Here is a 25,101-nt window from a genome sequence, read left to right as displayed (position 1 = left end):
GAAAGAACCAAAATAGCATGTTAGACACGTGCTTCTGCAGCAACATCGCCTCCTAATGGCACATTTTATGGAGAAGAAAAAGCACACCAGCGCAGTCTCCATTCAATGCACTAATAATGAAGTATAAACTGTGACTAGTATCCTAAAAAGTAAATGGGAAGAACACAGTTAACTAAAATAATGCAACTTTAAATAACACATTATTGAACGCGCTTATAATAGGCGGCATTGCTTATCTCTACGAAATTCAACAATCTTGTTTTGACTATTTACTTCCGGTGTCTGAGGTCAAAGTTCACTGCCTGACGCTAGCAGGCTATTGGCTAACAGGTGATGTTATCAGACTTCATTGGACAGACGAACACACGCCTTTTCGTCACTTTGAAAAAGCATAACAGACGGCAAGGTCAGGAAATGATATTAATATATGTGAAACAATAAGTGTAAATAATAATAAAATGTAGTTAACGTTAGTTGCCTGCAAAGTGTCTCATGTTAGCGGATATGTGGTTCCTTAAAACGAATGCTAATATTGCAAGCTAACATCCACGGTTAGCTAGAGCAACTAACCGCTATATAACTTGACTTTATGTCAACATTAACTTGCACGTTTGCCTTTTTTACTATTCATTGAAAATGTTGGCACAGTCGTCCGCAGGGATTTAATCATTATATGCCCGTTGACTTTTCTAAAAGGGGATATCTGGGTGGTGCAGCCGGTCGACAATGCTAAGCTAGCTAGCCTCATTGTAAAGGTTGTCAAATGTTGCAACAATGTCATCTCTTTAAGTGTCTGCATCACATGCAAGCTGCTGGTTAAGTAACGGTTAAACATGCTCACACCTGTACGAGTTATTCTCAATATGGCTGACTGACTGGGAAGTAACCTACTGAGAAGTTACGCGTCAGGTTTGCATAATAGCCCCAACGTCACTCAGCTACTGAGCATGACATTAACTAACAAAAATAGCTACAATTGTTCTTTGTTGGATTTCTCAAATGTCGTTGAATAGCTGTTGTAATCAGTCCAACACAACTGGTTTTATCGTCTGTAAAGGACACGTGTGTGTCAGACTGTGCTATGTTAACGGTTGACCTTATGTTAATTATCTAACGAGACAAAGTTAACTTTACAGGAAACCAACACTAAGATGTCCCACTGTAAGTGAGACACGCTGTTTGGTGGATGATATCCATGCTGCAAAAACAATAGAATAAAAAAACAATACTGACACCATTGCAAAATAAAACACAATAGCAATAAGAGTAAGGTAAACAAACAAAAGTAAAATACAAAGTGTTTAAAAAGTGATACTAACACCAGTGCCTAATGGAAACTAAAATAGAAAAGCAATATTGAGCATGATATTGAAATGTTTTATTATTACTATTATTGTTGTAAGTATCTGAGAAGTTCTATAGTTTGATGGCCACAGGTAAAAAAAGACTTCCTGTGGCGTTCAGTGGTGCACCTCTGTGGTCTCAGTCCACGGCTGAAGGGGCTCTGAAGTGACTTCAGTGTGATGTGCAGGGGATGAGAGGCATTGTCCAGAATACTGAGTAGTTTCCTCTCTGACACCTCCACCACACTTCGATTCCTACCTCAGAACCAGCTGACAACATGCAACCATCACAATAATTCCCCCACTTCCTGTCCGTTTGTCATCGTCTGCCTCAGGTGATCCATGTGCGTCTGATTGAGTCAACATTGAAGCATGCTGACTGCACATAGGGCATGTGCAGTGATGGCTGCCCGGCGCCTGGTGAGAGCTTCCGTCTCCTCAGTGCACACGCACCGCGCTCTGATCCACACTTCCACACCGTGTCAGGACCAGGACGAGCTGCATCCTGAATGGGCCAGTCTGGCTAAGAAACAGCTGAAGGGGAAGAACCCAGAAGATCTGATCTGGCGCACGCCTGAGGGACTCAACATTAAGCCTGTGTACACCAAGGCAGACTCAGTTGACCGGCCAGATGAATTGCCAGGAGTATTTCCATACACTAGGGGGCCCTATCCTACCATGTACACCAACAGACCGTGGACTATCAGGCAGTATGCTGGCTTTAGCACTGTGGAGGAGAGCAACAAGTTCTATAAAGATAACATCAAAGGTAGATCTTGTTGTTGTGTACGTTTACATTTGTAGCTGAAACACTGTAGATTCAAACTTAATTATACAAGAGGTTACACTTTGAATGACACAGAATATTTATAAAACAAGTTTAAAGAAGATGGAAAGACTAAAATGACTTAAGCATTGTAAAGTCATATACATGTCATGTCTCCTTTCGTTTCAGCCGGACAGCAGGGTCTCTCCGTGGCGTTTGACCTCCCAACACACCGCGGCTATGACTCGGACAACCCCCGAGTCCACGGTGACGTCGGCATGGCCGGAGTCGCTATAGACACAGTCGAAGACATGAAGATGTTGTTTGATGAAATCCCACTGGAGAAGATGTCCGTTTCGATGACAATGAACGGAGCGGTTATCCCTGTGCTGGCGATGTTTATAGTGACCGGAGAGGAGCAGGGCGTGTCTAAAGCCAAACTCACTGGCACCATTCAAAATGATATTTTGAAGGAGTTTATGGTACGCAACACCTATATCTTCCCCCCGGAGCCTTCCATGCACGCCATCGCAGACATCTTCGCTTACACCACCAAGGTAATCTGCTTGTGCGGTGCTTACTTTATACCGTGTTGTTAATGTAATACTCATCGTATTGGGAGTTCAGCTGATTTCAATGACTCTCCATGTTACCAGCACATGCCCAAGTTCAACTCCATATCCATCAGTGGCTACCATCTTCAGGAGGCTGGAGCTGATGCCATCCTGGAAGTAGCCTACACCATCGCTAACGGCCTGGAGTACTGCCGCACTGGTCTGACAGCAGGCTTAACCATCGACGAGTTTGCCCCAAGGTACAACATATTCATATCTTGTTATGTGTGGAGAGGAACAGTGTTGATTTTCATATTTCTGTCTCACTGCTATGGCCAGATAATGCACTTTTATATATTGTTTCATTATAGATTTTCCCAATAAACGCATCACAAAGACCTGCAATATTACTGCCAATGTTCATTCAGGAAGAGCTGTAATCGAGCATTAAGTTAACAACAGAGAACGCAACAAACAAAATGCTACAAAGCGAGCAAAAGACTCTCCAGGGACACAAGCTGTCAGCCATGACACTTTTATCTCAGGTGTGACTTGGCTCTTAGCACCACCAGCAGTAAATGGTGTTACTGGTTTAATTACTGGTTTGATGTGACGACATTCACTTTACACTCAATTTTTGAACAGGAGCTTGTGCTGTCAGTCAATAAATACCCAGTTCAGTATTCCACTCACGGTCTTTTATTAATATTCCACTGTGCATGTTTGACTCGTGCATATTAACCTGGTGTGCATTTAACTGCATTAAATATCTCCTTCCTCTTTGTTTGTCACAACACCAGATGGTCCTCACACACTGAATCAGCGTTCAATTAAAGACAGATGGAAATGCTGCTGGTCCAATCCAACCATTCAAATAGTGGTTTATAGAAATATTTCCAATTGATTTGAAAGACAGAAGAAAATAGGATAAAATTGGCTAAAGGCGCTAAATATTGGGCGTGTTTACTGACATTTTTTCTGTCAATTGCTCCTTCAGTATTCCTACTGTTACCCATAATCTCTGTGGCTCAGCCTGCCTGTTGCGCGCCGTAGCGTGACCTTTTTGCTGCCTACTTTTTAACTGGTCTATAATTTGGAGCTGCTGTAGACCGTAGATGGTCTTTTCAGTGAATTACACAACTGTGCCACTTCACCAACCCCGCCCTCCGTCCAATTCTTGTTCCTTTTCTTGTACTTCCATTATCTGCTCTTCGTGTGTCCGTTGCTCAGATAATAGCAGAGGTGATTGTGCATGCGGTCCTTTAGGAACATCGTTGAAGGTCCAGTCTAGCTCTACCTTTCTCCACCAAGTGACGTCTCACAGGCAGCCACCTTCAATCAATATGAAGGCGTCACTCTATTGTGTATCCAACCCTGAGCTATTATCTCGTGTGGGTCGGATTCGCGGCCCACGCTTACCCGTGGCTGCACACAAAGACTGAAACTTAATCATTCTAGTCTGACAGACGTTGTACTTCCAGACGTTCTAATGTCTCTAGGGAAGGCTTTCAGGGCTTTCAGGGCGCTGTCTAATAGTGTTTTTGGAGCAAAGGGCTCATGAGGATGGAGGTTAGAAGTTTGCATAATTTCTTTACAAGAGGAATACGTTTTCTTTCCCCTACAGCAGTATCTATTGTTTGATTTGATACACTTTAAAAATGTGAAAATGTGTAATGATTAATTCCACCGTGGCTGTGCAGCAGCATTACTTTGCTCTCTTCACACAGCTGAATGATGCCCGTTTTCCTTTGAAACATTAACACTCAATTCATAATGACTGGTAGTCTCTTCTTCATAAATGCATAGCATATAGATAACATTTTTGATAATGATAGCTCATTTTTTGATATGTATATATAATTGTGACCACAATAGGATGTTTTGCAGTTCATAGAGACTCTCAAGGTTACATTTTACATATTTTGGCATTTCTGCCAGTCAGCCGTTAGGTTTCTTATTACTGAACAGCAATACAACATACCAACATATGGGCCGTGAGCCAGCCGGCGGGGCACGTTCGTATACACGAGCGTGCTCTAAAGAGCAGGCCTGGCTGTGTAGACAAAGCAGGGAGAAGCTTGGCGAACACCCAGAGGCAGAGCTGCTTACCTCTCTGCTCAGGGAGACATTACTCCTCTGCATCTTTACACAGCGAACAGTTGTTTGTTGCTATATTAATGCTCTGAATTGCTTTCAATCTGCCTTCCTACAATCTATTTATAGTAAAATGCACCACTGGGTGAAGATGTGACTGTATCTGGTGGTTGGGATACTGGTATTGTCAGGAAGCTTGATGAGAAGTGCTCTTCTAGATCTCATTAAATTGTGGTTTGCCTATATGCAAATTACCAAATTGTTATTTTTCATGCCAGGTTGTCATTCTTCTGGGGTATTGGGATGAATTTCTACATGGAGATTGCCAAGCTGAGGGCAGGCAGGAGGCTGTGGGCCACGCTCATTAAAGACAACTTCCAACCTCAAAATGCCAAGTCTCTGCTCCTCCGCACACACTGCCAGACTTCAGGCTGGTCTCTCACCGAACAAGTAAATACAAGTTGGAGATGAAAGTCCTTTAAAGTGAATAGAGATCAAGCTCAAACAAACTGAGCGCATAGTAATCAGAACTTTCTCCGCTGAACCCTCCTCTCAGGATCCGTACAACAACGTGGTCCGTACAGTGATTGAGGCCATGGCAGCTGTGTTCGGGGGCACCCAGTCGCTTCACACCAACTCGTTCGACGAAGCTCTGGGTTTGCCCACGGTGAAGAGCGCCCGCATCGCCAGGAACACCCAGATCATCATCCAGGAAGAGTCGGGCATCCCCAATGTGGCCGATCCCTGGGGGGGATCGCACATGATGGAAGCGCTCACGGACGACGTCTATAACAAAGCTTTAAAGGTTTGTCAGTGAAACCATGTTGTCTTGTGAGATGAACGTCGGTATACACGTCTACAGAAGTAATCCATCGCGTCATCGAGGCCCTCTTTTACATGCTGTGTTTTCCTTCTTACAGTTCATCAAAGAAATTGAAGAGGTGGGAGGCATGGCCAGAGCCGTGGCAGAGGGCATCCCCAAACTTCGTATTGAGGAATGTGCTGCTCGCAGACAGGCCCGCATTGACTCCGGTATGACTGTATGAATGTATCATAAGCTTATTGGCTTAACGCCCCTCATTCTTTCATCCTCTGCCTCCAGTACTTCGTGCTTCACTTATCAGAGCTACAGCGGAATGTCAAATGGAAGTTTTATTCAAGTGTGCAGCTCCTTCATCCTGTCTGAAATCCTCCCATTTATTTCCAAATTTGGCATGAAATATTTAAATCATCTTAACCTTTTTTTAGGTTATAGGTTTTGATTCTTGGTTCTTGTTTGTCCTGACAAATCATCTGGCGCCAGGAGATGTGTATGCATCTGACGAGGTTTGTCATCAGGCAGACTAACTGAGCCGTCTTTGTGTTTCTGTGGGATTGTACTTGCGTCACATGATGCCAGAAGTGTCTGCGATGGAGCCCAGATTAACCTTCACAGATTGTGCATCTCTCCCCCATCACCCCCTGAGGCCTGCGCTCATTGACGTTCAACTGTGATTCATTGTGTCGCCCAACAAGCAGGTCTTTGCTGCTGTTGACGTTGGTTTCCAGCTCTGATTTGACACGTTACGCTCTCCGATCATTTTTAGTTCTCCTACATTGTGGTCAGATCATGAGATGTCACATTTTGGGATCTTTTGATGAATTAGAAGCTTCTGTCTGTTTTTTTAAAAAAGTATTTTGAACATTTAAATGTTCATAGCAATTATTGTCAACAAACTATTTTGTAAGCTCACCATGAAATACACGGCATCTGCATTTTGGTCCGTAAGATGGTGAAGGAGGGTATTATCACATTATCATTTTCAGAAGGGATAACGTCAAGAATTCAATTATTTGAAGATAGATTCCCAGAATTGATGTTATCTCCACTGAATAGTAGTTAAGCAATAGCTTGAGACAAGCCGTGGTAAACAATCGTTATGTATAAATAGTTATTATATCACAGCTGAGAGCCATTGTTCTGAGAGCCATTGTTCACAGCCTGTGAAGGTGAAGTGTGTAAACCGGGTTTCTGGTAGATTTATGTAGGAAATAATACAGTTAACTGAGAAACGGTGAGATGGGATGTTACACGTCATACATTGCTCCTTTATGCTTGATGTCTTGATGATGCTTCAGGTCAGAACTGGCCTGTAATCTTCTCACGTGGGTTTTTTCTTTGTCTTCAGGGTCAGAGGTCATTGTCGGGGTGAACAAGTACCGTCTGGAAAAAGAGGAGACTGTGGAGGTGCTGTCTATAGATAACACCTTTGTGCGTCAGAAACAGATTGAAAAGCTGAAAAAGGTGAGTGTGAGAATCAAAGAGAGGCATCTAAAGAGTAGCGCTGCTGTTTACCATACCGCATGCAAAGAAAGCACTTTCTACTCACTGGAGACCTTCATGTAATGTGTTGTGAGGACTTGAGCCCCGCTATATATTACACACATACACACATATCATCCATTAGTTATTTGCTGTGTTTGTTTTGGTATTGTCGCCCTTGTTAACGTTGTTAGCGGTACAGACCGGAGATGGTGAAGGGGGGTCATGTGCATCACAGCTCAGCCAGAGAACCTGGAGAGTTGCAATTACATGCTGCAGTACAGAAAGCACCCGTTCTTAAAACAAAAGCAACATCTTCTCTCCAGAACAATCTAATATGAATCATATGTATATTTTATATATACACATACATACATTATAGAATTCATATACACTGATCTAATCAACACAAAACTATTATAAATGTGAAGGATGTGAGGTTAATGTTATGACATAAGCTCTGCAGTTCCTTCATGTTCTTTGATGGGCAATAACTGAGGTGTACTTATGAACTCGGTGTTTGAGGAGTTTGTGGGGGCGGAACAAACGCACACTAGTTCTCATCGGCTGCATCTGTATCTCAGACATCTGTAGGTTTATGTCCAGCTGACTGTGCGGGGTGTCGGTTAAAGTCTCTGGGTTCAGTGATCAGGGCTTACAGGGGACTGGGTTACACAGGAGACAGTTGTAAGACTCTTACTTATTATTAATGCCAAAATATTATCGTTAACATAGTAATGCATGAGACTACAGGCAAAAATATTGTTTTTTCGTGTACTTTTGGGCTATTTTGCTTTCATAACAAGTCTTCTTCTAGACTAGCAGAAAGAAAACTTCCAAAATACACATTTATTACACTTTGTCTTTTTCTGCAGATTTCTCCTAAATACACCAAAAGTTAGGTAATCCTTAATTTGCATAACTTTTCAGAAAACTTGTACAAAAGGAGAGAGCAAAATGGACAAAGTCCGACATGTTGGACTTGTCTAACACAGGTGCAACTAATATCCTTAATTACTGATGGCCGCATTCCATTCAGCTGTGTGTCAGGCCCAGGGTTCTGTTATCGTGCATGCTCTCTCACTGCACAGCTCACTGGCACATTGAAATTACTGATGTTATATTATACTCAACACCTGTGCTTTTCCTGCGATGATGAGTCAAAAATATCCGCTGTAATAAAATGTATTTTCTGTGTTAAAGAGTACTTAAACACACATATACACTGTATATAGTGGATTCTGTCTGCAGGGCAGATTAAAAAAACTCCAAATACCATGTTTACGGCATTTTGCCTCCTTCCTCTGCTGTAGGTCAGAGATAGTCGTGACCCAGAGGCAGCGAAGAAGTGGCTGGCAGCCATTGAGGAGTGTGCCCAAACCGGGGAGGGCAACCTTTTGGCCCTGGCTGTGGAGGCATCACGAGCCAGGTACATATAAGATAATCCTCGTGGGGTTTTTTGTTCATCAACCCCTACATGTCTGCGCTCAATATTTCTTCACACTGAGGCGGTCATGCAGCATGTCACAGTCAAACCCATCTGTGGCAACGCAGCAATTGTAGGTTTTCTTTTCTTTTTGTGAGAAACTTCCTGAAAAATCAGATTCAATTAAAATGACTTTAGAAGTCTAAGTTTAGCTAAATTACAAATATTTAGATGTTGTAATTCAAGCTTGATAAATGTTTTTTTTACAGCTGCCAGAATACTCAAAATCAGATTTCTATTTAAAGGAACTATTAATCAATATCAATTATTTAATAGTGACTAGTTAAAAGGTTATTGGGCACATGTGAAATGAAGTATTGATACAACCAACTACTGTATATGAGGCCCACACACACACACACACACACACACGTACGTGGATAAGCTAACATAGACACTGATACTGATGAGACTATTCCAAGAAAAGAAAGATATGACAAAGAGCCCACATGCTGATCACAGCCCACATGAGAGGCGTGATGAGAGGCACTCGTCAGACAGATTACCATTAGACCTTTAATAACCTCAACCCGCTACCCTGAACAGGATAAGTGGTTAAAGGTTGGACTTGCAAATTACCCCAGAGTTACGTGATCATTGCTTTTTTATGATATGTGATATTGTGGGAAATGAGAACAAGAGAAAATCTTTCTGCCTTGTGACACAGACGGTAATACTGCACTACTATAAATGATACAGATACATGAATAAACACGGATATTTGCTTTCAGTTTATTGAAACGGGAAGTCTTTTATTTTTGTTTCTCAGATGTTCGGTCGGTGAAATAACCGACGCCATGAAGAAAGTGTTTGGTGAACACAAGGCCAGTACCAGGATGGTGAGCGGCGCTTACCGCAGCGAATTCGGGGAGCATGAAGAGATCGCCCGGACCCTCAACAGGTAGGAAATAAACCCAATTAGCATCTTTACAACCACTGTGCACAGACTGATTGCTCCACTGGGTGATTTATCTCTTTTTTTTTAAATCACAGAGTTGCAGAGTTTAAGAAGCAGGAGGGCAGGAACCCTCGACTGCTGGTGGCAAAGATGGGGCAGGATGGCCACGATCGGGGGGCCAAAGTCATCGCCACGGGGTTTGCTGACCTGGGCTTTGATGTGGACATCGGACCACTGTTTCAGGTCAGAGTCACACACTAGAGTGGAGTAAAAAAAGACCACAGACCATGCATTTAAGCCTTTTAGTCAGTTATTGACATGTATTTGTAAATACCCTACGATGTAAATGTACTGTATATAGTTATAGTGTAAGTTGGTAAGGAGTAGATGTACGGGGATAGTATTGTTTTGGTTTATTGAGATTTACCCACAATAGATGCAACCTTATACGTCGGTGATATTCTAAGTGTTATTCGCTTAAAAGGCAAACTTCCTCTTCTTACAGTGTTCTACCAAACAGCTCTTTGTATTTAAGAACACACGCATCTGAAAACTCTCAGACACTCAGAGGGCTCTTAATTGGGGCTTTATTGAAGCCGGGTGCACTGGAAAGTACAATTACTCAATGAATGGTAAAAAATAGACGGTTAACAGGCAAGTAGACTGTATAGTATGTTGAGTGCTGAAGGTGCCTAATACGAGTAAGAACATTCTTGACCATTTCCACTTATATCTATGTCTGTAAGCAGTTTGATTGCTCGCATTCTCCGTGTTAAAGTATAATTCACACCACCCCAAAAACATGTAACCCCATTTTTTGATGATGTCGTACCGAACGTTTCACTGTAGTCTGACTTGAGAGGGCAAAAAAAATAAACAACACTCCATAGTGTTGGCAAGCCAAATGCACAAGGAGGCGGGGACATTGAGCCTTCAAATGATTTACAGCACGCGCTGCAGATGGAGATGTCTCTCACATAAGTAGCTTACTGATGATTGATGTTGTGATTGTTTGTCAGTGGAGCAGTTCATTAATGCAGACGGTTGAACGAAAAACGAGATGAAATGACAAATTTGAAAAGATTGTAGTTCACTTTTTTGCCTGTGTTTTGCGGTGTTGGTGCACCTCACTCAGAAGTTGCGTTTTCTTCTTTGTTTCTCCACGTCGGACTCTCGGGGGAACAGACGCCCCTTGAGGTCGCCCAGCAGGCGGTCGATGCCGACGTGCACTGCGTCGGGGTCAGCACGCTTGCCGCAGGGCACAAGACCCTGGTCCCCGAGCTCCTCAAGGAACTGCGGAAGCTCAACAGGCCCGACATCCTGGTCATCTGCGGAGGCGTCATCCCACCACAGGTAACGTTTGACTTTCATATGGTTATTGTGAATTGTCGAGAATGCAATTCTTTTTTGAGTGGCTGTGGCTGCGTTGAGTGAAGGCTTTCCGATAAGGGCCGTAATTGGGTCGGGGGTCTAGTGGAGCTTATGTCTGAAGCGAGCCGTGGCGTCTTTCAAAGTCAGTAAAAACATTTTCCCAGAACGTGCGAGGCATTTTCTCTCAATAACTAGAGGACCGCCCAGAGGATTTTATCTTTAAATGAGCCTCAGGCTGTGTGAGCTGATGGTGTCAGCTTGACTGCAAAAATCCACACCGCTCTGACAAAAAACAACTATGTAGCATTAAGCTTACAATTATGCACATACAATGTTATCCTGCCGTCATGTGGACAAAGAGCCAGTCTCTCATGATGATGATGGTCGTTACCACATTAATGGATGTCCTCGAGCACATGCAGTGCAGGCTCATTCGTCGTTCCTTCCTGTTCTCATCGGTCTTACTGCCATCCCTTTCCTCTTGAGGATACCTCTGGTTGAATCTGCTATAGCATAAGAAAACAACGTAATCTCATAGGGGCTGTGCACGTCCTTCTTTCCTCGACATGTATTTCTCATTAACTGCAGTTCCTATAAACTGTGTTCCCCCTCCGTGTGTGTGTATGCAGGACTATGAGTTCCTGTACCAGAGCGGCGTGAGCGCCATCTTCGGCCCAGGAACCAGGATCCCGCAAGCTTCAGTGGACGTGATAGACAGCATTGAGAAGAGCCTGGAGAACATCCGGCAGGCCATGTGAACTCGCTCTACAACTTAAAGAACCGTCTGTTCATGTGGCATCAACGACAAAGCCACAAGTGGGAGCTCACACTTGTACAGTTTCGTCTCAAAAGATTGTAAAAAAAAAAAAAAAAAAAAAATGTAACCACCGTTAAAACGCAGAATGTACAGTCATGAAGATTAAAGAGTGGTTGGTGATGTATTAACATTGCATTTTACTAATAGAATCCTCACAGATTGCTGATTTCGTGTGAACATCACTAACATGGTGTTTAGTTTTGCTCGTTGACCGTATCACTTTAAATAGACCTACTCGGAACGTAATGCTTTTATTGTGAAATGTGTGTGTGTGTGTGTGATCTTCAGTTACGTAGCAGGGTGTTCTCAGTGCCAGTGTGTTGAAGATGGATAGGTACTCTCATCAGAACTAACCTCTTACTACCCCTGGGTTTTCTGTTCATGGATATTACGATCGTGTAAGTGGCCTTCTTTTGTCCTCGCGCCTCAAGCATCATGTTTAATTCATCCAACTTCAGCTCAGAGAAAAAAACTGTAGAGCAGTCATCACAATCTATTTGACAATAGTATTTTTGTACATGAGATTCTGAAGCGCTCTTTGGTCTAAATAAAGTATGTGAACCTTGGAAATGTGTATAAAGATGATGTGCATTACCTTAGATATTCAATCATTTCTGGAAAAGTGGGTGAATTCAATGTGTTTTAAAGCCTGAATGTCAAAAAATATTAAATCATAACTGGTGAGAGCTTGTCAAAATTGAGAGCATGATTTATTTTGGCACCGTTTTTACGTTGACGTTATTACTACTGAATTGCGGTAATTGGCTTTATGGGGGTGGAGCATAATGTACTTGTAAAATACTGTGAGCTTTGCAGCAATTATGAGCACAGTTATTTAGGTTATTTATTCTTTGGTTTCTGACCAAATACCAGTAAAACATAATGACAGGCCCATCAACCTCTGTTAAAACTTGGAGTTTGTGTACTACTATTACCATGAGCCCGTGTGTCGAGAGTCGAGGGTAGCAGTCGGGGACGAAAGATACCAGATGACAATGTTCTTGCCATGAATTTCAAAAGGTTGATGTTGCAGGTTGAGGTTATCCACATCCCCCTTTTTACACGTGAATATAGTTTATTTAATTTTATTCTACAGAGGATGTGGCACTTAAGCTGCATTTCACGTTTCCATACATGCAACAGTATGGTAATTTGTGTGTGTGTGGAATGATTGCAAATTTACACATTGACATTTTGGACACACCTAAGATGGATTTATACGCTCAGTGACAGATATTGCCGTCCTTTGCGCACTGCCTTCCAGCTGTCTTGGAATTAAGAAAGCAGACTTAAATGTCACAATTTCAGAGAAGGTGATTTTATGCAAGTCCCACAGTTGCAACTGTTTCATGTCTTGTTTTTACCCTAATGGAGGCTTGACGTGTGATCGAGTGAAACCATCACGGTGAATTCATATTTTTTAATTGTATTCAGTCAGTCCTTATTCCAAAAACGTGACCAATGGATTGTACACACAAATATGCTCAAGTTTCATAGCTCTACATTCACAATTGTTTTCAAAATAATTCAACACAGTCAACAGTAGTTACAGAAAGAAGCTACACATTACACAGCAAACACTATTTAGTCAGTCAAGCTCATTGAAAGGGGAGGTTTGAAAAGGGAAATGCTAGACTGCAGATGGATTTATGAGAAAAAAATACATTTCCTGAGTAAAGCAAAATGAGAACAGTTCTCACAGAGAGGTGTGTAGTGACATGAGTATCAACACAGAAATCCTATTTTAGGCTGAGTTATATTTAATAATATGCTGTTGTTCTGTACAGTGACTTCCGGCAGTAAACTGGTGATACGATGAAAATCGGCGACACACTGATTTCTAAAAAGCTTTTGTTTTCATAGTTCAGTGTTTACAAAGTTGCAAATGATTTAAATAAAGCTTGATTTTATCCTCTACATATATCTATATAACAAATCCAATTAAAAGGCCAAAAAACAAAATGTTTAACACGCACTAACTGTAAAGTCAGAGCTTGAGGTAGCTTTTTGTGACTTAGAACTAACATTGTTACTGACGAAACTATCCCAAAGGTCGAGTAACTCGATCATTCTGGCGCCTTCGACTGCATCACATGGCTCTCGTTGGGAGGCAGCATTTGTCCAGTGCCATGGAACTGTAGAGGTTCAAACCTTCTGTCATTCTGAGCACCTATAAGACTTCTCGTCCACTTAGAAGTTTCACGGTAACTGAGCAAACCCAATATACTAATGAGGACTGTGAGATGCGGTCGAAAGCTCCAGAACACGAGAGTTAGCCGACTGTTTTATTCACCACTGTTTCCAAAGTCACCCGTGAACTGTTTAGCTCAACTCCATGTTCAAAAACGTTCAAATAAAAAGATAGACGTTTTGGGAAATCGACTTACTTGCTTTCTCTTTGAGAAATAAAGGACAGGCTTGATACCACCCTTGTATCTGTGTAATTAACATAAAGCCACCACCAGCAGCTAGTTAGCTTGCCTTAGCTTAGCACAAAGACTGGCAACAGCTAGGAGAAGTCTCCTTCTGAAATCTGGCATCGCATCCATATTTTCAAAATCATCCGTAGCATCCTTTCATAATGTTATCAGACACTTATAATAACATTCTGAGCCTGTCAGTGGCAAAAACAAGCGCTTATAGAGTGCTAGGCTAAGCTAGCTGGCTATAGCGTCATATTTATCATACTCAAAAATGAAAGTGGTGTCAATCTTCTTATCAAATCCTCAATAAGAAACCAAATGAGCATATTTCCCAAAATATCAAACTGTACAAAAAAGAGCCATAAAAGCATTTTGCTGACATGAACCAGTCTAATGGCTATACGTGACAATTAAAATAAATAAAACGTTTGGTTTTGGTCCAAATTAGTTTGTAATACAAAGATGAAAAGAATAGTGACAATCGTATCTTATCCTTAAAATATAATAGCTGGTCACATTCCTTATACTATACAACATTTAGATTGCTGCAACAAATGATAGGAGAACGTACATTCATTAGACAGGGTAAACACGAACAACATGTGTTATTCTTGTAAACATTTTCAGAGGCAGACTTATGAAACATGATCTACCATCTGTCACTTAATCAACATTTCCTGGAAGATACTGATGTAGTGTAAAAAAAAGAAAGATCTATCACAGATTAAACCTGAAGCATTAAAGTAAACACCTCTTGTTGTTGTCATATTCTGTACAACCTTTGGTTTGTATTGTGTGAAAATAAAGGTTGATTTTATAGCCACCTATAAGCACAGAGTTAACTCTAATCTATAGCTTGGTTGGCTTAACTTTCACAGCATTTTAACATATTGTGCAAACATGCCCTCCCATTCATTCATTGTGGCCGCACACATAAGAGGCCAGGGCTAACCTGCTTGTAATGTTATAATAGCACACACCTGTTGTACTGGACAAAAGACAAAACCTACAACGTTTGTGAGACAACACTTTATGAGGCTAAAAAGTCTTTCTTGTCTCTCAATCCAAATTCTTTCACTCCGTGATCTCTTCTAAAGTAGACAGTACTTCCACATTGGACTTACCGGTAGTGCTAACCGTATAAATGCCGGTGTCATTGATGCTGTTGGAGACGTGGCACAGGGTCGAGACGAAGTGCAGCCACAGCTGCTTTACCTCCTTTCTGAATCTTTGGCTGAAGATGTAGTAGATCAAAGGGTTGTATACGGTGGAGCTCTTTGCAAACATGCACGGCAGGAGACTGACTTCAGGTGGGATGCTGCTACTGTCTTGTAAAATAGACCACATGCTTACTATAGCATAGGGCGACCAGCAGACTATGAAGCCTAAGCTTATAACCACAGCGATCTGCAATAGAACAAGAGGATAGAGTCAGCTAAAGTCCAACATGATGTAGAAAAAGTCAAATTTGAAAGCCACTTTTTGTCCATTTGTTTGTTTAGTTTGGACAGGGCTGCACATTAGCTTCAGCTAGACGCCTTCACCTTCCATCTGTTGAGGTTTTATATGAAAAAAATGTTGACCTTTATTTTCTCTGTTAATTATACAATCCAAACAATAGATTCCACCGGTTATTAAACAATTGACAGATTGTTGGCCACGAGTGGCTTTAAAAGCCTCTTTACCAGTGATTCACAACCAGGGGTAGGCTACTTGTACTCCAAGGGGTTATTAAGAATATATATGTATGTACAGTATATACACAATCTTCAAATAAATTACTTGAGGGTTGGAGGATTCATTTGGAGAATTTAGTTTTTTTCCAGCCAACTTTGTCCTGTAGCACGACAGCATGGTGGAACTCGACTAGCTAGCCAGTTAACAAGCAAGCCACAGCTGCAACATCAGGAGTCGCCCCCCTCACGCTACGCCCCCCTCTCTTGAAGTTCGCAGACGGACACCACTCCAACCTACACAGAGAGTCCCCAGACCTATAATGATGACTCACCACTAACAGCCTTCGATGGCGCTTGACAATGTTGGGGATTCGGTTGCTGTTGTTGCTTGACTTTCTGTAGGTGAAATAAAGCTTGAAGGCGATGCCAAAGTAACAGCAGACGATGATGACACAAGGTAGGATGAGGTTAAAGGAGAACATGGAGATGACGAAAGAGAAGCCCTCGTGTTTCATTTGTCCCCAGGCAAGAGAGCAGGACAGGCCGAAGGGCTCCGGGCCGTACCGTCCCCAACCCATGAAGGGGAACACAGCCCAGACCAGAGCGTACAGCCAAGTCAACAAGCACAGCATCTTCACCTTCTTCCAGCCAACTTTCTCATCTGCAGAGAAGAAAAGGAAAGGTTGGTCGTTTTGTTGCTTCTTTTGTTGTCTAACCGTGTATGTTATAGACAGGCAGCCCTTTTATTAAGGCACTTATGTGGAGCAGCTTACATGTTATGCAAAAGAGAGGCTATATTCCTGAATTTCTCAAAAGGAGACGTAGACTGCAAAAAGGCAACAGTATCTGGTTAAATATACATATACAAAGATTAGTGGATGTACTGTATATGTGCACAAACATACACAAGAACATAATCTGCATATATGTAAATTCAAAAACAGACAAAGACAATCACATGGCTATAAAACAACAAATTAAGAAGCACCAACAGCAGATTCAAATAAGACATAAATAACGACGTCTCATTAATAAGATCCTTTGTATTTAGTATAAAATTATCCGGCTATGTAGAGAAAACAAATTATATATTGAGGGCACACTTTACTCATTTGTGTGCACTAGATGTAATTCATGCAATTAAATAAAAACGTGTCCCATGTTTTGGTTGATGTGTGCATGTTAGATAAGTGCACACAGAGCCATCACAGCGCACCGCTCTCCAGTCTCTTACTGGAGTGATGTTTCGCGCTGTCAAGCCGAAAATAGCGCACGGCATACACAGAGTAACCGGGGTAACAGCTGTGCACGTCAACCTTTTTTTAAACCAGGCTGGCCAAAATGTTGTCGCCAAAATCAAAGTTTTGGTACTAAGTCCTAGACAACACTAAGCTTCCTCTGAGGGAAACGCTCTACAGGATTTCTAAGCCGTGAGTGCGTCATGACGGGGAGAGCTCTGGGGGTCATGAGTATGGCCTTGGTAGTTTTTACTATAATAGCTTGCAGGCGGGGTTCTTTTCAACATGTAAAAAAATGACACGTTTGATGTGCACGTAAGCACGGGAGGTTCTTCTTGGTACGCCTGGAGTCAAGAACCTTAACCTTCCCCTGCTGTTAATTCCTTCATCTCCTGCCAGTACTGTCAAACCAGTCTGTTTATCAGGCTCATTGTTGGTATTGTCAGTTTGAAAAGGGTTAACAGTCAACATGGGGTGTTCTGATATGTTTCTAAGTGTCAAGGCACGACATTATTGAGAGAGCCGGGATGGTAACATACGTAGCTGAATTGTTGATCATTTAACAAAAAGTGATCACCTGGGGCATTTGAACATTTTGACATGTTGGGAAATACGCTTATTTGCTTTCTTGCCGAGAATTGGATGGGAAGATCTCAACCACTGTCATATCTGTCCAGTAAAATATGGCCACAGACAGCAGCTGGTTAGCTTAGCTTAGCATAAAGATTGGAAACTGGAGTAGCAGAGTCTGGCTCTGTCCAAGGGTGACAAGAGGGCTACGTTGTGCCTGTTTCTCGGACGGAAGCTGTAACTAACCTATTGACAGCTAACTCTTTCCCTATGTTTCCAGTCTTTATGCTAAGCTAAGCTAACTGGCTGCTGGTCATAGCCATTTATTTACTGGACAAACATGAGAATAGAATCAATCTCCTCATCTGCGTAACTCTTGTAAATAAAGCGAAAAAAAAGCTTATTTCTCAAAATGCCAAACTACTGCTTTTAAACAGAACCATAAAAGACCGAAATATTTCACGACTATGTAGAAAATCAGTCACCGATGGTTACCACAGGTCCAAATAAAATGTACACATACTTCTACTTCTACTTTGATACAATTTCAAATACTAATGCTTGAAATAATAAGTAGAAGCAACCAAATGCCGTTTTGAATACAAAGCAGATACGTTATTTTTCCTTTTCGAAGAACCTTGGAGACTGACTGAAAAGTCTTCTGAAATATTCTTAGCTCTTATGAGGGTTTCATCGCTACTGCTAATCCCTCGCCACAGTCATATTCACCCCTTGAATAATGATGGCATTGTCTCTTGGAGCATTGAAAACAGGGTTCACGCGAGTTAGAAGGTGCTGCGTAACATTTGCATCGTGATATCCTCCAAGTGACAACTTTTAAATCATCAGGTGTTCTTATCAGTGATTTTTTAGCCTTGAATTACTCACTGGGTGAATGCAGATTGAGGGACACAATGAAGCGCACTATGGCCAAGCCGGTCAGGCTCATGATGCTGGCGATGCCGAAGAAGAACCCTGCCATGGCGTAATAAACGCAGATAGCATCTCCCCCGAGCCAGCGGTGTCTCCAGGCTGAGGCCACAGCCAGGGGGTACATGGTGACAGCTGCTCCCAGGTCTGTCACCGCCAGATTCACGCTCAGCAGCTCCGGCGGTTTCATCCTTGAGGACCTTTTGACTGCCATGATGAGGACCAGCAGGTTTCCTATGATGGAGAAGACAGCTGAGACAGACAAGAGGGGGAAGGGACAGAGAGGGGAGGGAATGAAAGGACATAGTTTGAATGAACAATGTTGATCAATTCAATGCACAAAGACGCCTGATTTAGTTGTAGCTGTTTTCTTTGCCGTTAGTGTTATCAGAATATCTTTGTTCTGTGTTGGGTAATGCTGTCCCTATAGGCAAACCTCAAGATATAATTTACCAAACACAAACTAACACACAGCCTTAATTCCAGTTAGAACAGTTTTCTAATAGGTTTCGAGGGGTATTTTGCACTGTTTTTCCCCCTCATGGAATGGGACAGGAAGTCTCGCAGTAAGCGCCTGACCTCTTCCAACTGTACCCAACTACACAGGCAGGCTACTGCTGCATTGAGATGGCGGGGAGGGTTGCATTCGACACCTCATGCCACAGCACCTCTGAGAAAATGTGTCAATTTATACAGTGAGACAGGAAATGCAGTCAATCCCATTTCCAGAGCATGAACGCCTCAACTGGCTCAGGAGAAGACGACGACTCAGAGGGAATTAAATTCTCCCGTTAGGTTTTTAAAATTTCATAGGAGCTTTCATCTCGGCCCACATGGCCATTAGTAATGCATGGAGCAAAACCTTGGGGACTAACACCTCCTCTGTACATATACTGCTGCATTAGCCTAAAAGGCTGCAAGTTTTACTAGCTGAAATACATTTTTTTCAGTTTTAGACTTGACCTTTAACCTTGGACGTTACCAACTGCGGTGTGGTCTACCCCATGAGTTCCTGGAGCCTAATGCATTCTGACACCTCACAAACTCATATGCCAATTTTCAGAGTTCTCAATTGCTGACAGTTTTCCAGCACCAATTCATCTGCTTTCAGGTGGCAATCAGCAACTCTGAGAAGGTAGCAAACAAACTGAAGTAACATTCAGCGCATTCAGACTAATTCATGTTTCAGCTTCTATGTAAAATACATCAATAAATAACCTCTGGGGAAATTCGACCACAGAGTAGTTTGTTTGCTTCTGCCGTTTGCGTTTAGGCTCCAAAAATCCTATAAGTCGGGTTAATTTGGGGAAATTTTCTTGTTGAACAAATGTGTAAGTATCATAAAAGTTAGTTTGCCACAGAGGTTATGATAATAATAACCTAAACATCCCGTGGGCTTTCTGTGAAGGGAACCAGTGCGACGCGAACCTTCCTGTTAGCCTAAAAAATACATCAGCCCAGAAGCACTCTGTGTGCTCACTCTCTGTCGCCTATAGCTGAACCAGTTCAGTTCAGCTTCTGGTTTTGACAGGTGATGAATAATTTCTCAGCATCTTGAACTCCACAGTGGCGTCACGTTCCAAACTCTCGCACTCTTGCTGACGGTAACTTGTCTTGTCAACGCAAAATGTCCACCACCTCTGCCGGTAGAGATTCACTCAAAGAGCTTGTAAGCTAACAGCCTTTCAAATTAAAACAGGCTTTTCATATCATTATCACCACATTTGCGTCACTTATTTGGGAGGTTTATGGTTAAATGTGATACAATTGAGATAAAACTGAAGTTGAAACACATTTTTCTATATCCTCTAACACCAAGACAGACCCATTCGGTCTGTAACCTCTTTTGCTCTCGATATCTATCTTCCCCAAACTGACTCTGAACCGGACAGCATCAGCTGTAGGACTACTTAAGCACAATGAATAGTGACCCATCAACTTACAGCTCGCCGATAATCACTTTCATGAAAGTGCAGCCGGGCCAATCGAGAATCAATAGTAACCGTCACTGCTTATGTTTATAAGGAAAGTGGGTTTTAGACAGTTCACTGAGGCGTACAGGGATGCAGACCTTAAAAAAAACCATGTTCTATAAAAAGAAGGTTATGAAATTCTGAATCGGTGACTCTCTCCTAAAAATGAATGTTGCCTTCGGAAGAACCAGCCCTTATTAAGTCTAGGAAATCTAATTTCTAACCTTTGGTTTTAGCAGAAAAATGGGACGCCACACACACACACACACACACACACACACACACACACACACACACACACACACACACACACACACACACACACACACACACACACACACACACACACACATTTTGTGGACATTCACTAAAACCAAGGATAATCAATAGGTGTGTAAAGAGGGCACTTATTTAGAAAGGTTCAAGAAGGGGCATCTGCCTGGTGGAACAGTCGGAAAACAGTAATTCTATACTGAAAAATGGACAGATGAGTCAGATGAGGATGCTTACTTCATAATAATGGTAACAAGGGCTCAATAATGGTCTAATGGGGGTGAGTAAAGGGAGCAGTGGGGGAGGGTGGAGAATGGGGCATTGGCGGGGAGACAGATGGACGTTATGGACATTGCCAACACTCAAAAGCAACAGTGAAGCGTAAAAGACGTCTGTTCAAATATGATGGATGGTTTAATGAATAATAATAACGCTTCATATTTTAATGGTTGTATTTTGTGAGAAATATCTTGGATCTTCTCTAGAGCGTTTAATCTCCACATTTTAACATCGTGTGGAGTCTTTTTTTCTAAACAGTCAAGCCGAGTAGAATGACCATATTAGGAGGGCAGTGTGCTTCCACGTCACGCGCGACAATCTTACTGTCTTCCCAAGATGCTCGTGCACGTTTATAGAACTTTGTGACGGATTGTTCCAAAGAATGGTTAAAAGATCCCTATGGAATCTCGGACTCATTCAGTGTCCCGGCTGAAACCCGGCCGTGCGGATACAGGATTAGTAAAAGTGGGCTGACTTTAAATATATAATATTCTAAATTTATGTATTTATTCTTTTCTTTTTTTTAAATCCATTAAATCAGTAGTAGCTGGCCGCATTGTCCACCCTGAGGCAGGCAGAGACTTTACTGGGCCCCATCACGTGCTTGTACAAAGACCAGGATATAGACGTTTTTCATAATATAAGACTTAAGGGACTGTATGGAAGTTATTAGGGGGTCAGGGTATCGTCTGTTATCTTTCTCTTGGCTTAAATGGAATAGTCTGATTCTTTTTTTTTTGGTTGAGCAGTGGAGCGTCTTCTATTTGTTTCTTAAATTAAAACTTTATTGTCAGTCTTACTGAGCAATATAGTTAACAGTTGCATAAATAGTTATATCAAAAACAACTTTGACTTGCACCATGATTCATAAAGGGTCAACGTGTGTTTTAGTTATATTGACATAGTTCTATTAAGATATTAAGGTTTGAATTGGGTACACAAAATAAACAAGTTGTACTTGTTTAACACTGCTATATTCTTTTGACGGTTTTGAGCTTCTATAGAACCGTTGAATATAATTGGTAGGTCCACGAGCACTGCCTGACACTCGGTATGATACTTTTTGTATGTGTCGTGAGCTTTATTAGCTTCTTCATTACGCCTCACTTCTGTGCAGTTTGTTCAAAGCATCTGAGAGGCTTGTCCCCATGGCCTGAATCAGAGCCGTCATGTTACACTCTGACACTCTAATCCGATGCCAATGAGAGAAGTAAGTGTTACATGTTCGTCCCCGCCCCCAATCACAGCCACAACAAGGTGTTTGAACGTTCTCCAGAGCCCATTGCAATAATTGTGCTCACAGTTCACAATCTGTGTTATGTATGACGTTCCCTTTCAATAGACACTTTAACAAAAGACATATTTTAACATACTCTTGTATTGTTTGCAGGTTTGTCATATCATAAATCTTAAAGGTCCCATATTGTAAAAAGTGAGATTTTTACGTCTTCTTTCATTTATTTATTATAGAGCAGGTCTAAGTGCTACATAAATACTGTGAAAGTATCAAAACGCTCAATCCATGGAGGAATAAACACCGCTGGTTTTCAGAAAACTGTGCCTTCAAACGAGCTGTGAGGTTTTCCTTTCAATATCAATATCTATATTTTTAAACGTAAACTCTGGAAATGTGTCGCAGTCTATTTACTGTTGCAGTGACATCAGCTGACAGGAAGTAAACATGGACCCAAACTGTTTCCAAGCAACCCAACTCCGTTGAAATGGGCTAAAACGGAGCGTTTGAGACAGAAGGCAAAGACAGGTGTATTCAGACGGGCAGTATGAGGAAAATCAAGAGTTTTTTTTTTAACATTAAAGAACGTAAAAATGTATGAACCTGGAAATCAGCATCAGATGTCCCCTTTAAAGTTTGATATTGAAACATTTTCAATTTACAGCAACCCTCAATGATGATAATCCTCAAACCCAAATTCCTTTAACAAGAAATCAGAAACACACTCACAACAAGGTGTGAAATAAATAAGTAGTGTACACCTCGTAACAAGTAATCGTCAGCACTGCATTGTGTAATTTACACAGCAATAAAAAACACCAAAATGTCATTCTTAGAACAAAATCTCTTTTTACCTTTTTCCTACCCTCATTTTTGCTTTCATTAATATTTTTATTTATTTATTTATTATTTCATTTGAACACTCTCTCTCACACTAACAGGGACATACGGACACACCACCACAGGTTCAACTAACACCAATATAACATTATAGGTAATTAGCTTTCCTCCCATATAAATGTCTCATGTCATGTTGGCTGTTGTCATATTGCACCAACAAAACAAAAAAAGGTCACAGAAGGGAACCAGGAGTCGAGTTCTTTACCACATGTTATACAATATGTTATATATTAATGGTGTTGAATTGGTTGCCATTTCTAAATAAAGTCTGATTTATTTTCATGTTAAATCGACTACAAAGACAGAATCGGCCACAATACTCCTTCAGGTGGAGGAGGAGGGAATGAGCATTGATGAACTGCAGATGTGAAGACAATGTCAACGCTCAACCAGGAGGTCTACACCAAGTCCTTTAGTCTGCTACAGGAAACAAATGGTCTTATTGCATGATGGATTTTTATTGCATTGCCCCATTCTGCATCCGGGTCAGCTGTCTGTTTCAATCTATCAATCTGCTGTCAGTTATTCAACACATGTACTGCCTCATAAAAAGACAGTTATTATGTGCGGCAGCAGTTTCTGTGTGTGTCACATGCCATGAATACACCTGCTTGATCTTATTGGCTGTGTGGGATGAGATAACTCCTGAGGGAGGACGTGAGCAGTTGCGAGCTGCAGGAATCCAACTGCATGCAGATGATTGAAGCTGGTTTTACTGTCAGCTATGTGAAATGGAAATGAGTGTGGGACACGTACATGTGGAGTTACAGTTCAAATATCTCACCTGTGCTGTGAATTTAGCAGTGAGAGAATAACATCCAATCCAATGCTCACCAATCTGTCTTCTTTATAGTCCACATGAAGGGACTTCATGTTCCCACTAATTAACTCCATTATAGCGCTGGATATAGGCTATATATAAAGCATAATACCATCAGGCTGCCCTCTTACACACAGACTCATTTGTCTTTTGTCACTTTGGAGGACATTCCTCTCTGGAGACATTCTCTAACCTTAATCATGACGAATCTTAATTGAAGTCTTAAAACTGAACGGTTGTCGTTGTGGGGACCCTATTGTGTGCTTGGATACCCATTTAAGCTTGCTTTAAGCTCGCTTTGAAAACAAGTGTCTGAAAGTTTCAGAAGAGGAAGCAAAACGTTAGAAGAGAAAACTGGTAGACTTCAGAATTTCAAAGAGACGTTTATCCTTCAGCAGGAATGTGCGTAAAAATGGATTATGGAAAAATGTTAGAGTTTTCACACATAACTGAGCCAACTATATCAGGTATTTTTTTGTTTTGTTTACTCAAGCTTACGCGCGGCTTTTAACTCACCTACAAACAGCAGATAACAACCTGCGCCGATGTCCACCGCTGGTGATAACGTGGAGGTGTAGATATCCATGAGGACTCTGATCAGTAACAGAGAATATTAATAATAATAATAATAATAATAATAATAATAATAGCAGAGAATAAATGATCCGTCTTCATGGAATGAAGAAAAAGTCAAAATGTGCCGCTGTTGATGCGCCCCGGCGTCAAATCCATCTGTCCTCAAGTAGCCTATTGGTCCTCCGGCCGCAGCGCTGCATGCGCACTGGCGTCCTCTGAACCAGCTGAATGGATTGAATAAGGTGCGTCGAGAGGGGGCTTCACGTTCTGAAGGGCAGAGCAACCATCAAGTCTCCACTGTGAGGCTGCGCGTTGGACTCATTAGCTCCTCAAAGTGAGGGAAAAAGTGGAGTCTCTAAATTAGTGTTACATTACCAATTTATCATTCTTAATATTTAAAACATTTTTTAAAAAGAACATGAAAAGGAAAAGGAAAGTGAAGCCAATTCCTTTTTTAACCTGCAAAAATTGCTTTACTCAGCCTTTGGTTGTACTTAGCTCCACCCGTCACTTCTGGTTGCAGAAAAACAACGGTTCTCCACAAACCATGTTACCACACAGTCTTTTTGAAGTTTGCC

The 25,101-nt window shown here is 41.7% G+C and overlaps 2 protein-coding genes across 2 annotated transcripts; one reads left to right on the top strand and one right to left on the bottom strand.

The window, feature by feature from the left end:
- Positions 1-282: 282 nt before the first annotated feature.
- Positions 283-12,328, top strand: mmut (methylmalonyl CoA mutase). The gene is made up of 13 exons (XM_076083904.1): positions 283-406; positions 1,679-2,112; positions 2,299-2,666; positions 2,766-2,923; positions 5,036-5,207; positions 5,314-5,562; positions 5,678-5,789; positions 6,926-7,041; positions 8,373-8,488; positions 9,315-9,446; positions 9,539-9,686; positions 10,629-10,796; positions 11,444-12,328. The coding sequence occupies exons 2-13, from the start codon at positions 1,716-1,718 to the stop codon at positions 11,570-11,572; spliced, it is 2,265 nt and encodes a 754-aa protein (XP_075940019.1). The 5' UTR covers positions 283-406; positions 1,679-1,715; the 3' UTR covers positions 11,573-12,328.
- Positions 12,329-15,128: 2,800 nt separating this feature from the next.
- On the bottom strand, positions 15,129-24,533 carry opn8b (opsin 8, group member b). The gene is made up of 4 exons (XM_076083994.1): positions 24,464-24,533; positions 18,427-18,720; positions 16,063-16,391; positions 15,129-15,461 (listed from the first exon to the last, which is right to left on the bottom strand). Exons 1-4 carry the CDS (start codon positions 24,531-24,533, stop codon positions 15,129-15,131), a joined length of 1,026 nt encoding a protein of 341 aa, XP_075940109.1.
- Positions 24,534-25,101: the final 568 nt, after the last annotated feature.

The sequence above is a fragment of the Anarhichas minor genome, unplaced genomic scaffold (assembly GCF_050575085.1).
Source record: "Anarhichas minor isolate MPS153535 unplaced genomic scaffold, ASM5057508v1 ptg000136l, whole genome shotgun sequence".
Classification (NCBI taxonomy): Eukaryota; Metazoa; Chordata; class Actinopteri; order Perciformes; family Anarhichadidae; genus Anarhichas; species Anarhichas minor.
Note: the sequence above shows the minus strand (reverse complement) of the source record. Positions and strands in the feature narration are given on the sequence as shown.

Bases quoted from the DNA above. Each gene is read 5' to 3' on its own strand.
- mmut (XM_076083904.1), top strand. From the start codon at position 1,716: ATGCTGACTGCACATAGGGCATGTGCAGTGATGGCTGCCCGGCGCCTG. The intron at 2,113-2,298 runs GTAGATCTTGTT...CTTTCGTTTCAG, and splicing joins CTATAAAGATAACATCAAAG to CCGGACAGCAGGGTCTCTCC. The intron at 5,208-5,313 runs GTAAATACAAGT...CCCTCCTCTCAG, and splicing joins GCTGGTCTCTCACCGAACAA to GATCCGTACAACAACGTGGT.
- opn8b (XM_076083994.1), bottom strand. From the start codon at position 24,533: ATGGATATCTACACCTCCACGTTATCACCAGCGGTGGACATCGGCGCA. The intron at 16,392-18,426 runs GTGAGTAATTCA...TCTTCTCTGCAG, and splicing joins CCTCAATCTGCATTCACCCA to ATGAGAAAGTTGGCTGGAAG. The intron at 15,462-16,062 runs GTGAGTCATCAT...GTTCTATTGCAG, and splicing joins GCCATCGAAGGCTGTTAGTG to ATCGCTGTGGTTATAAGCTT.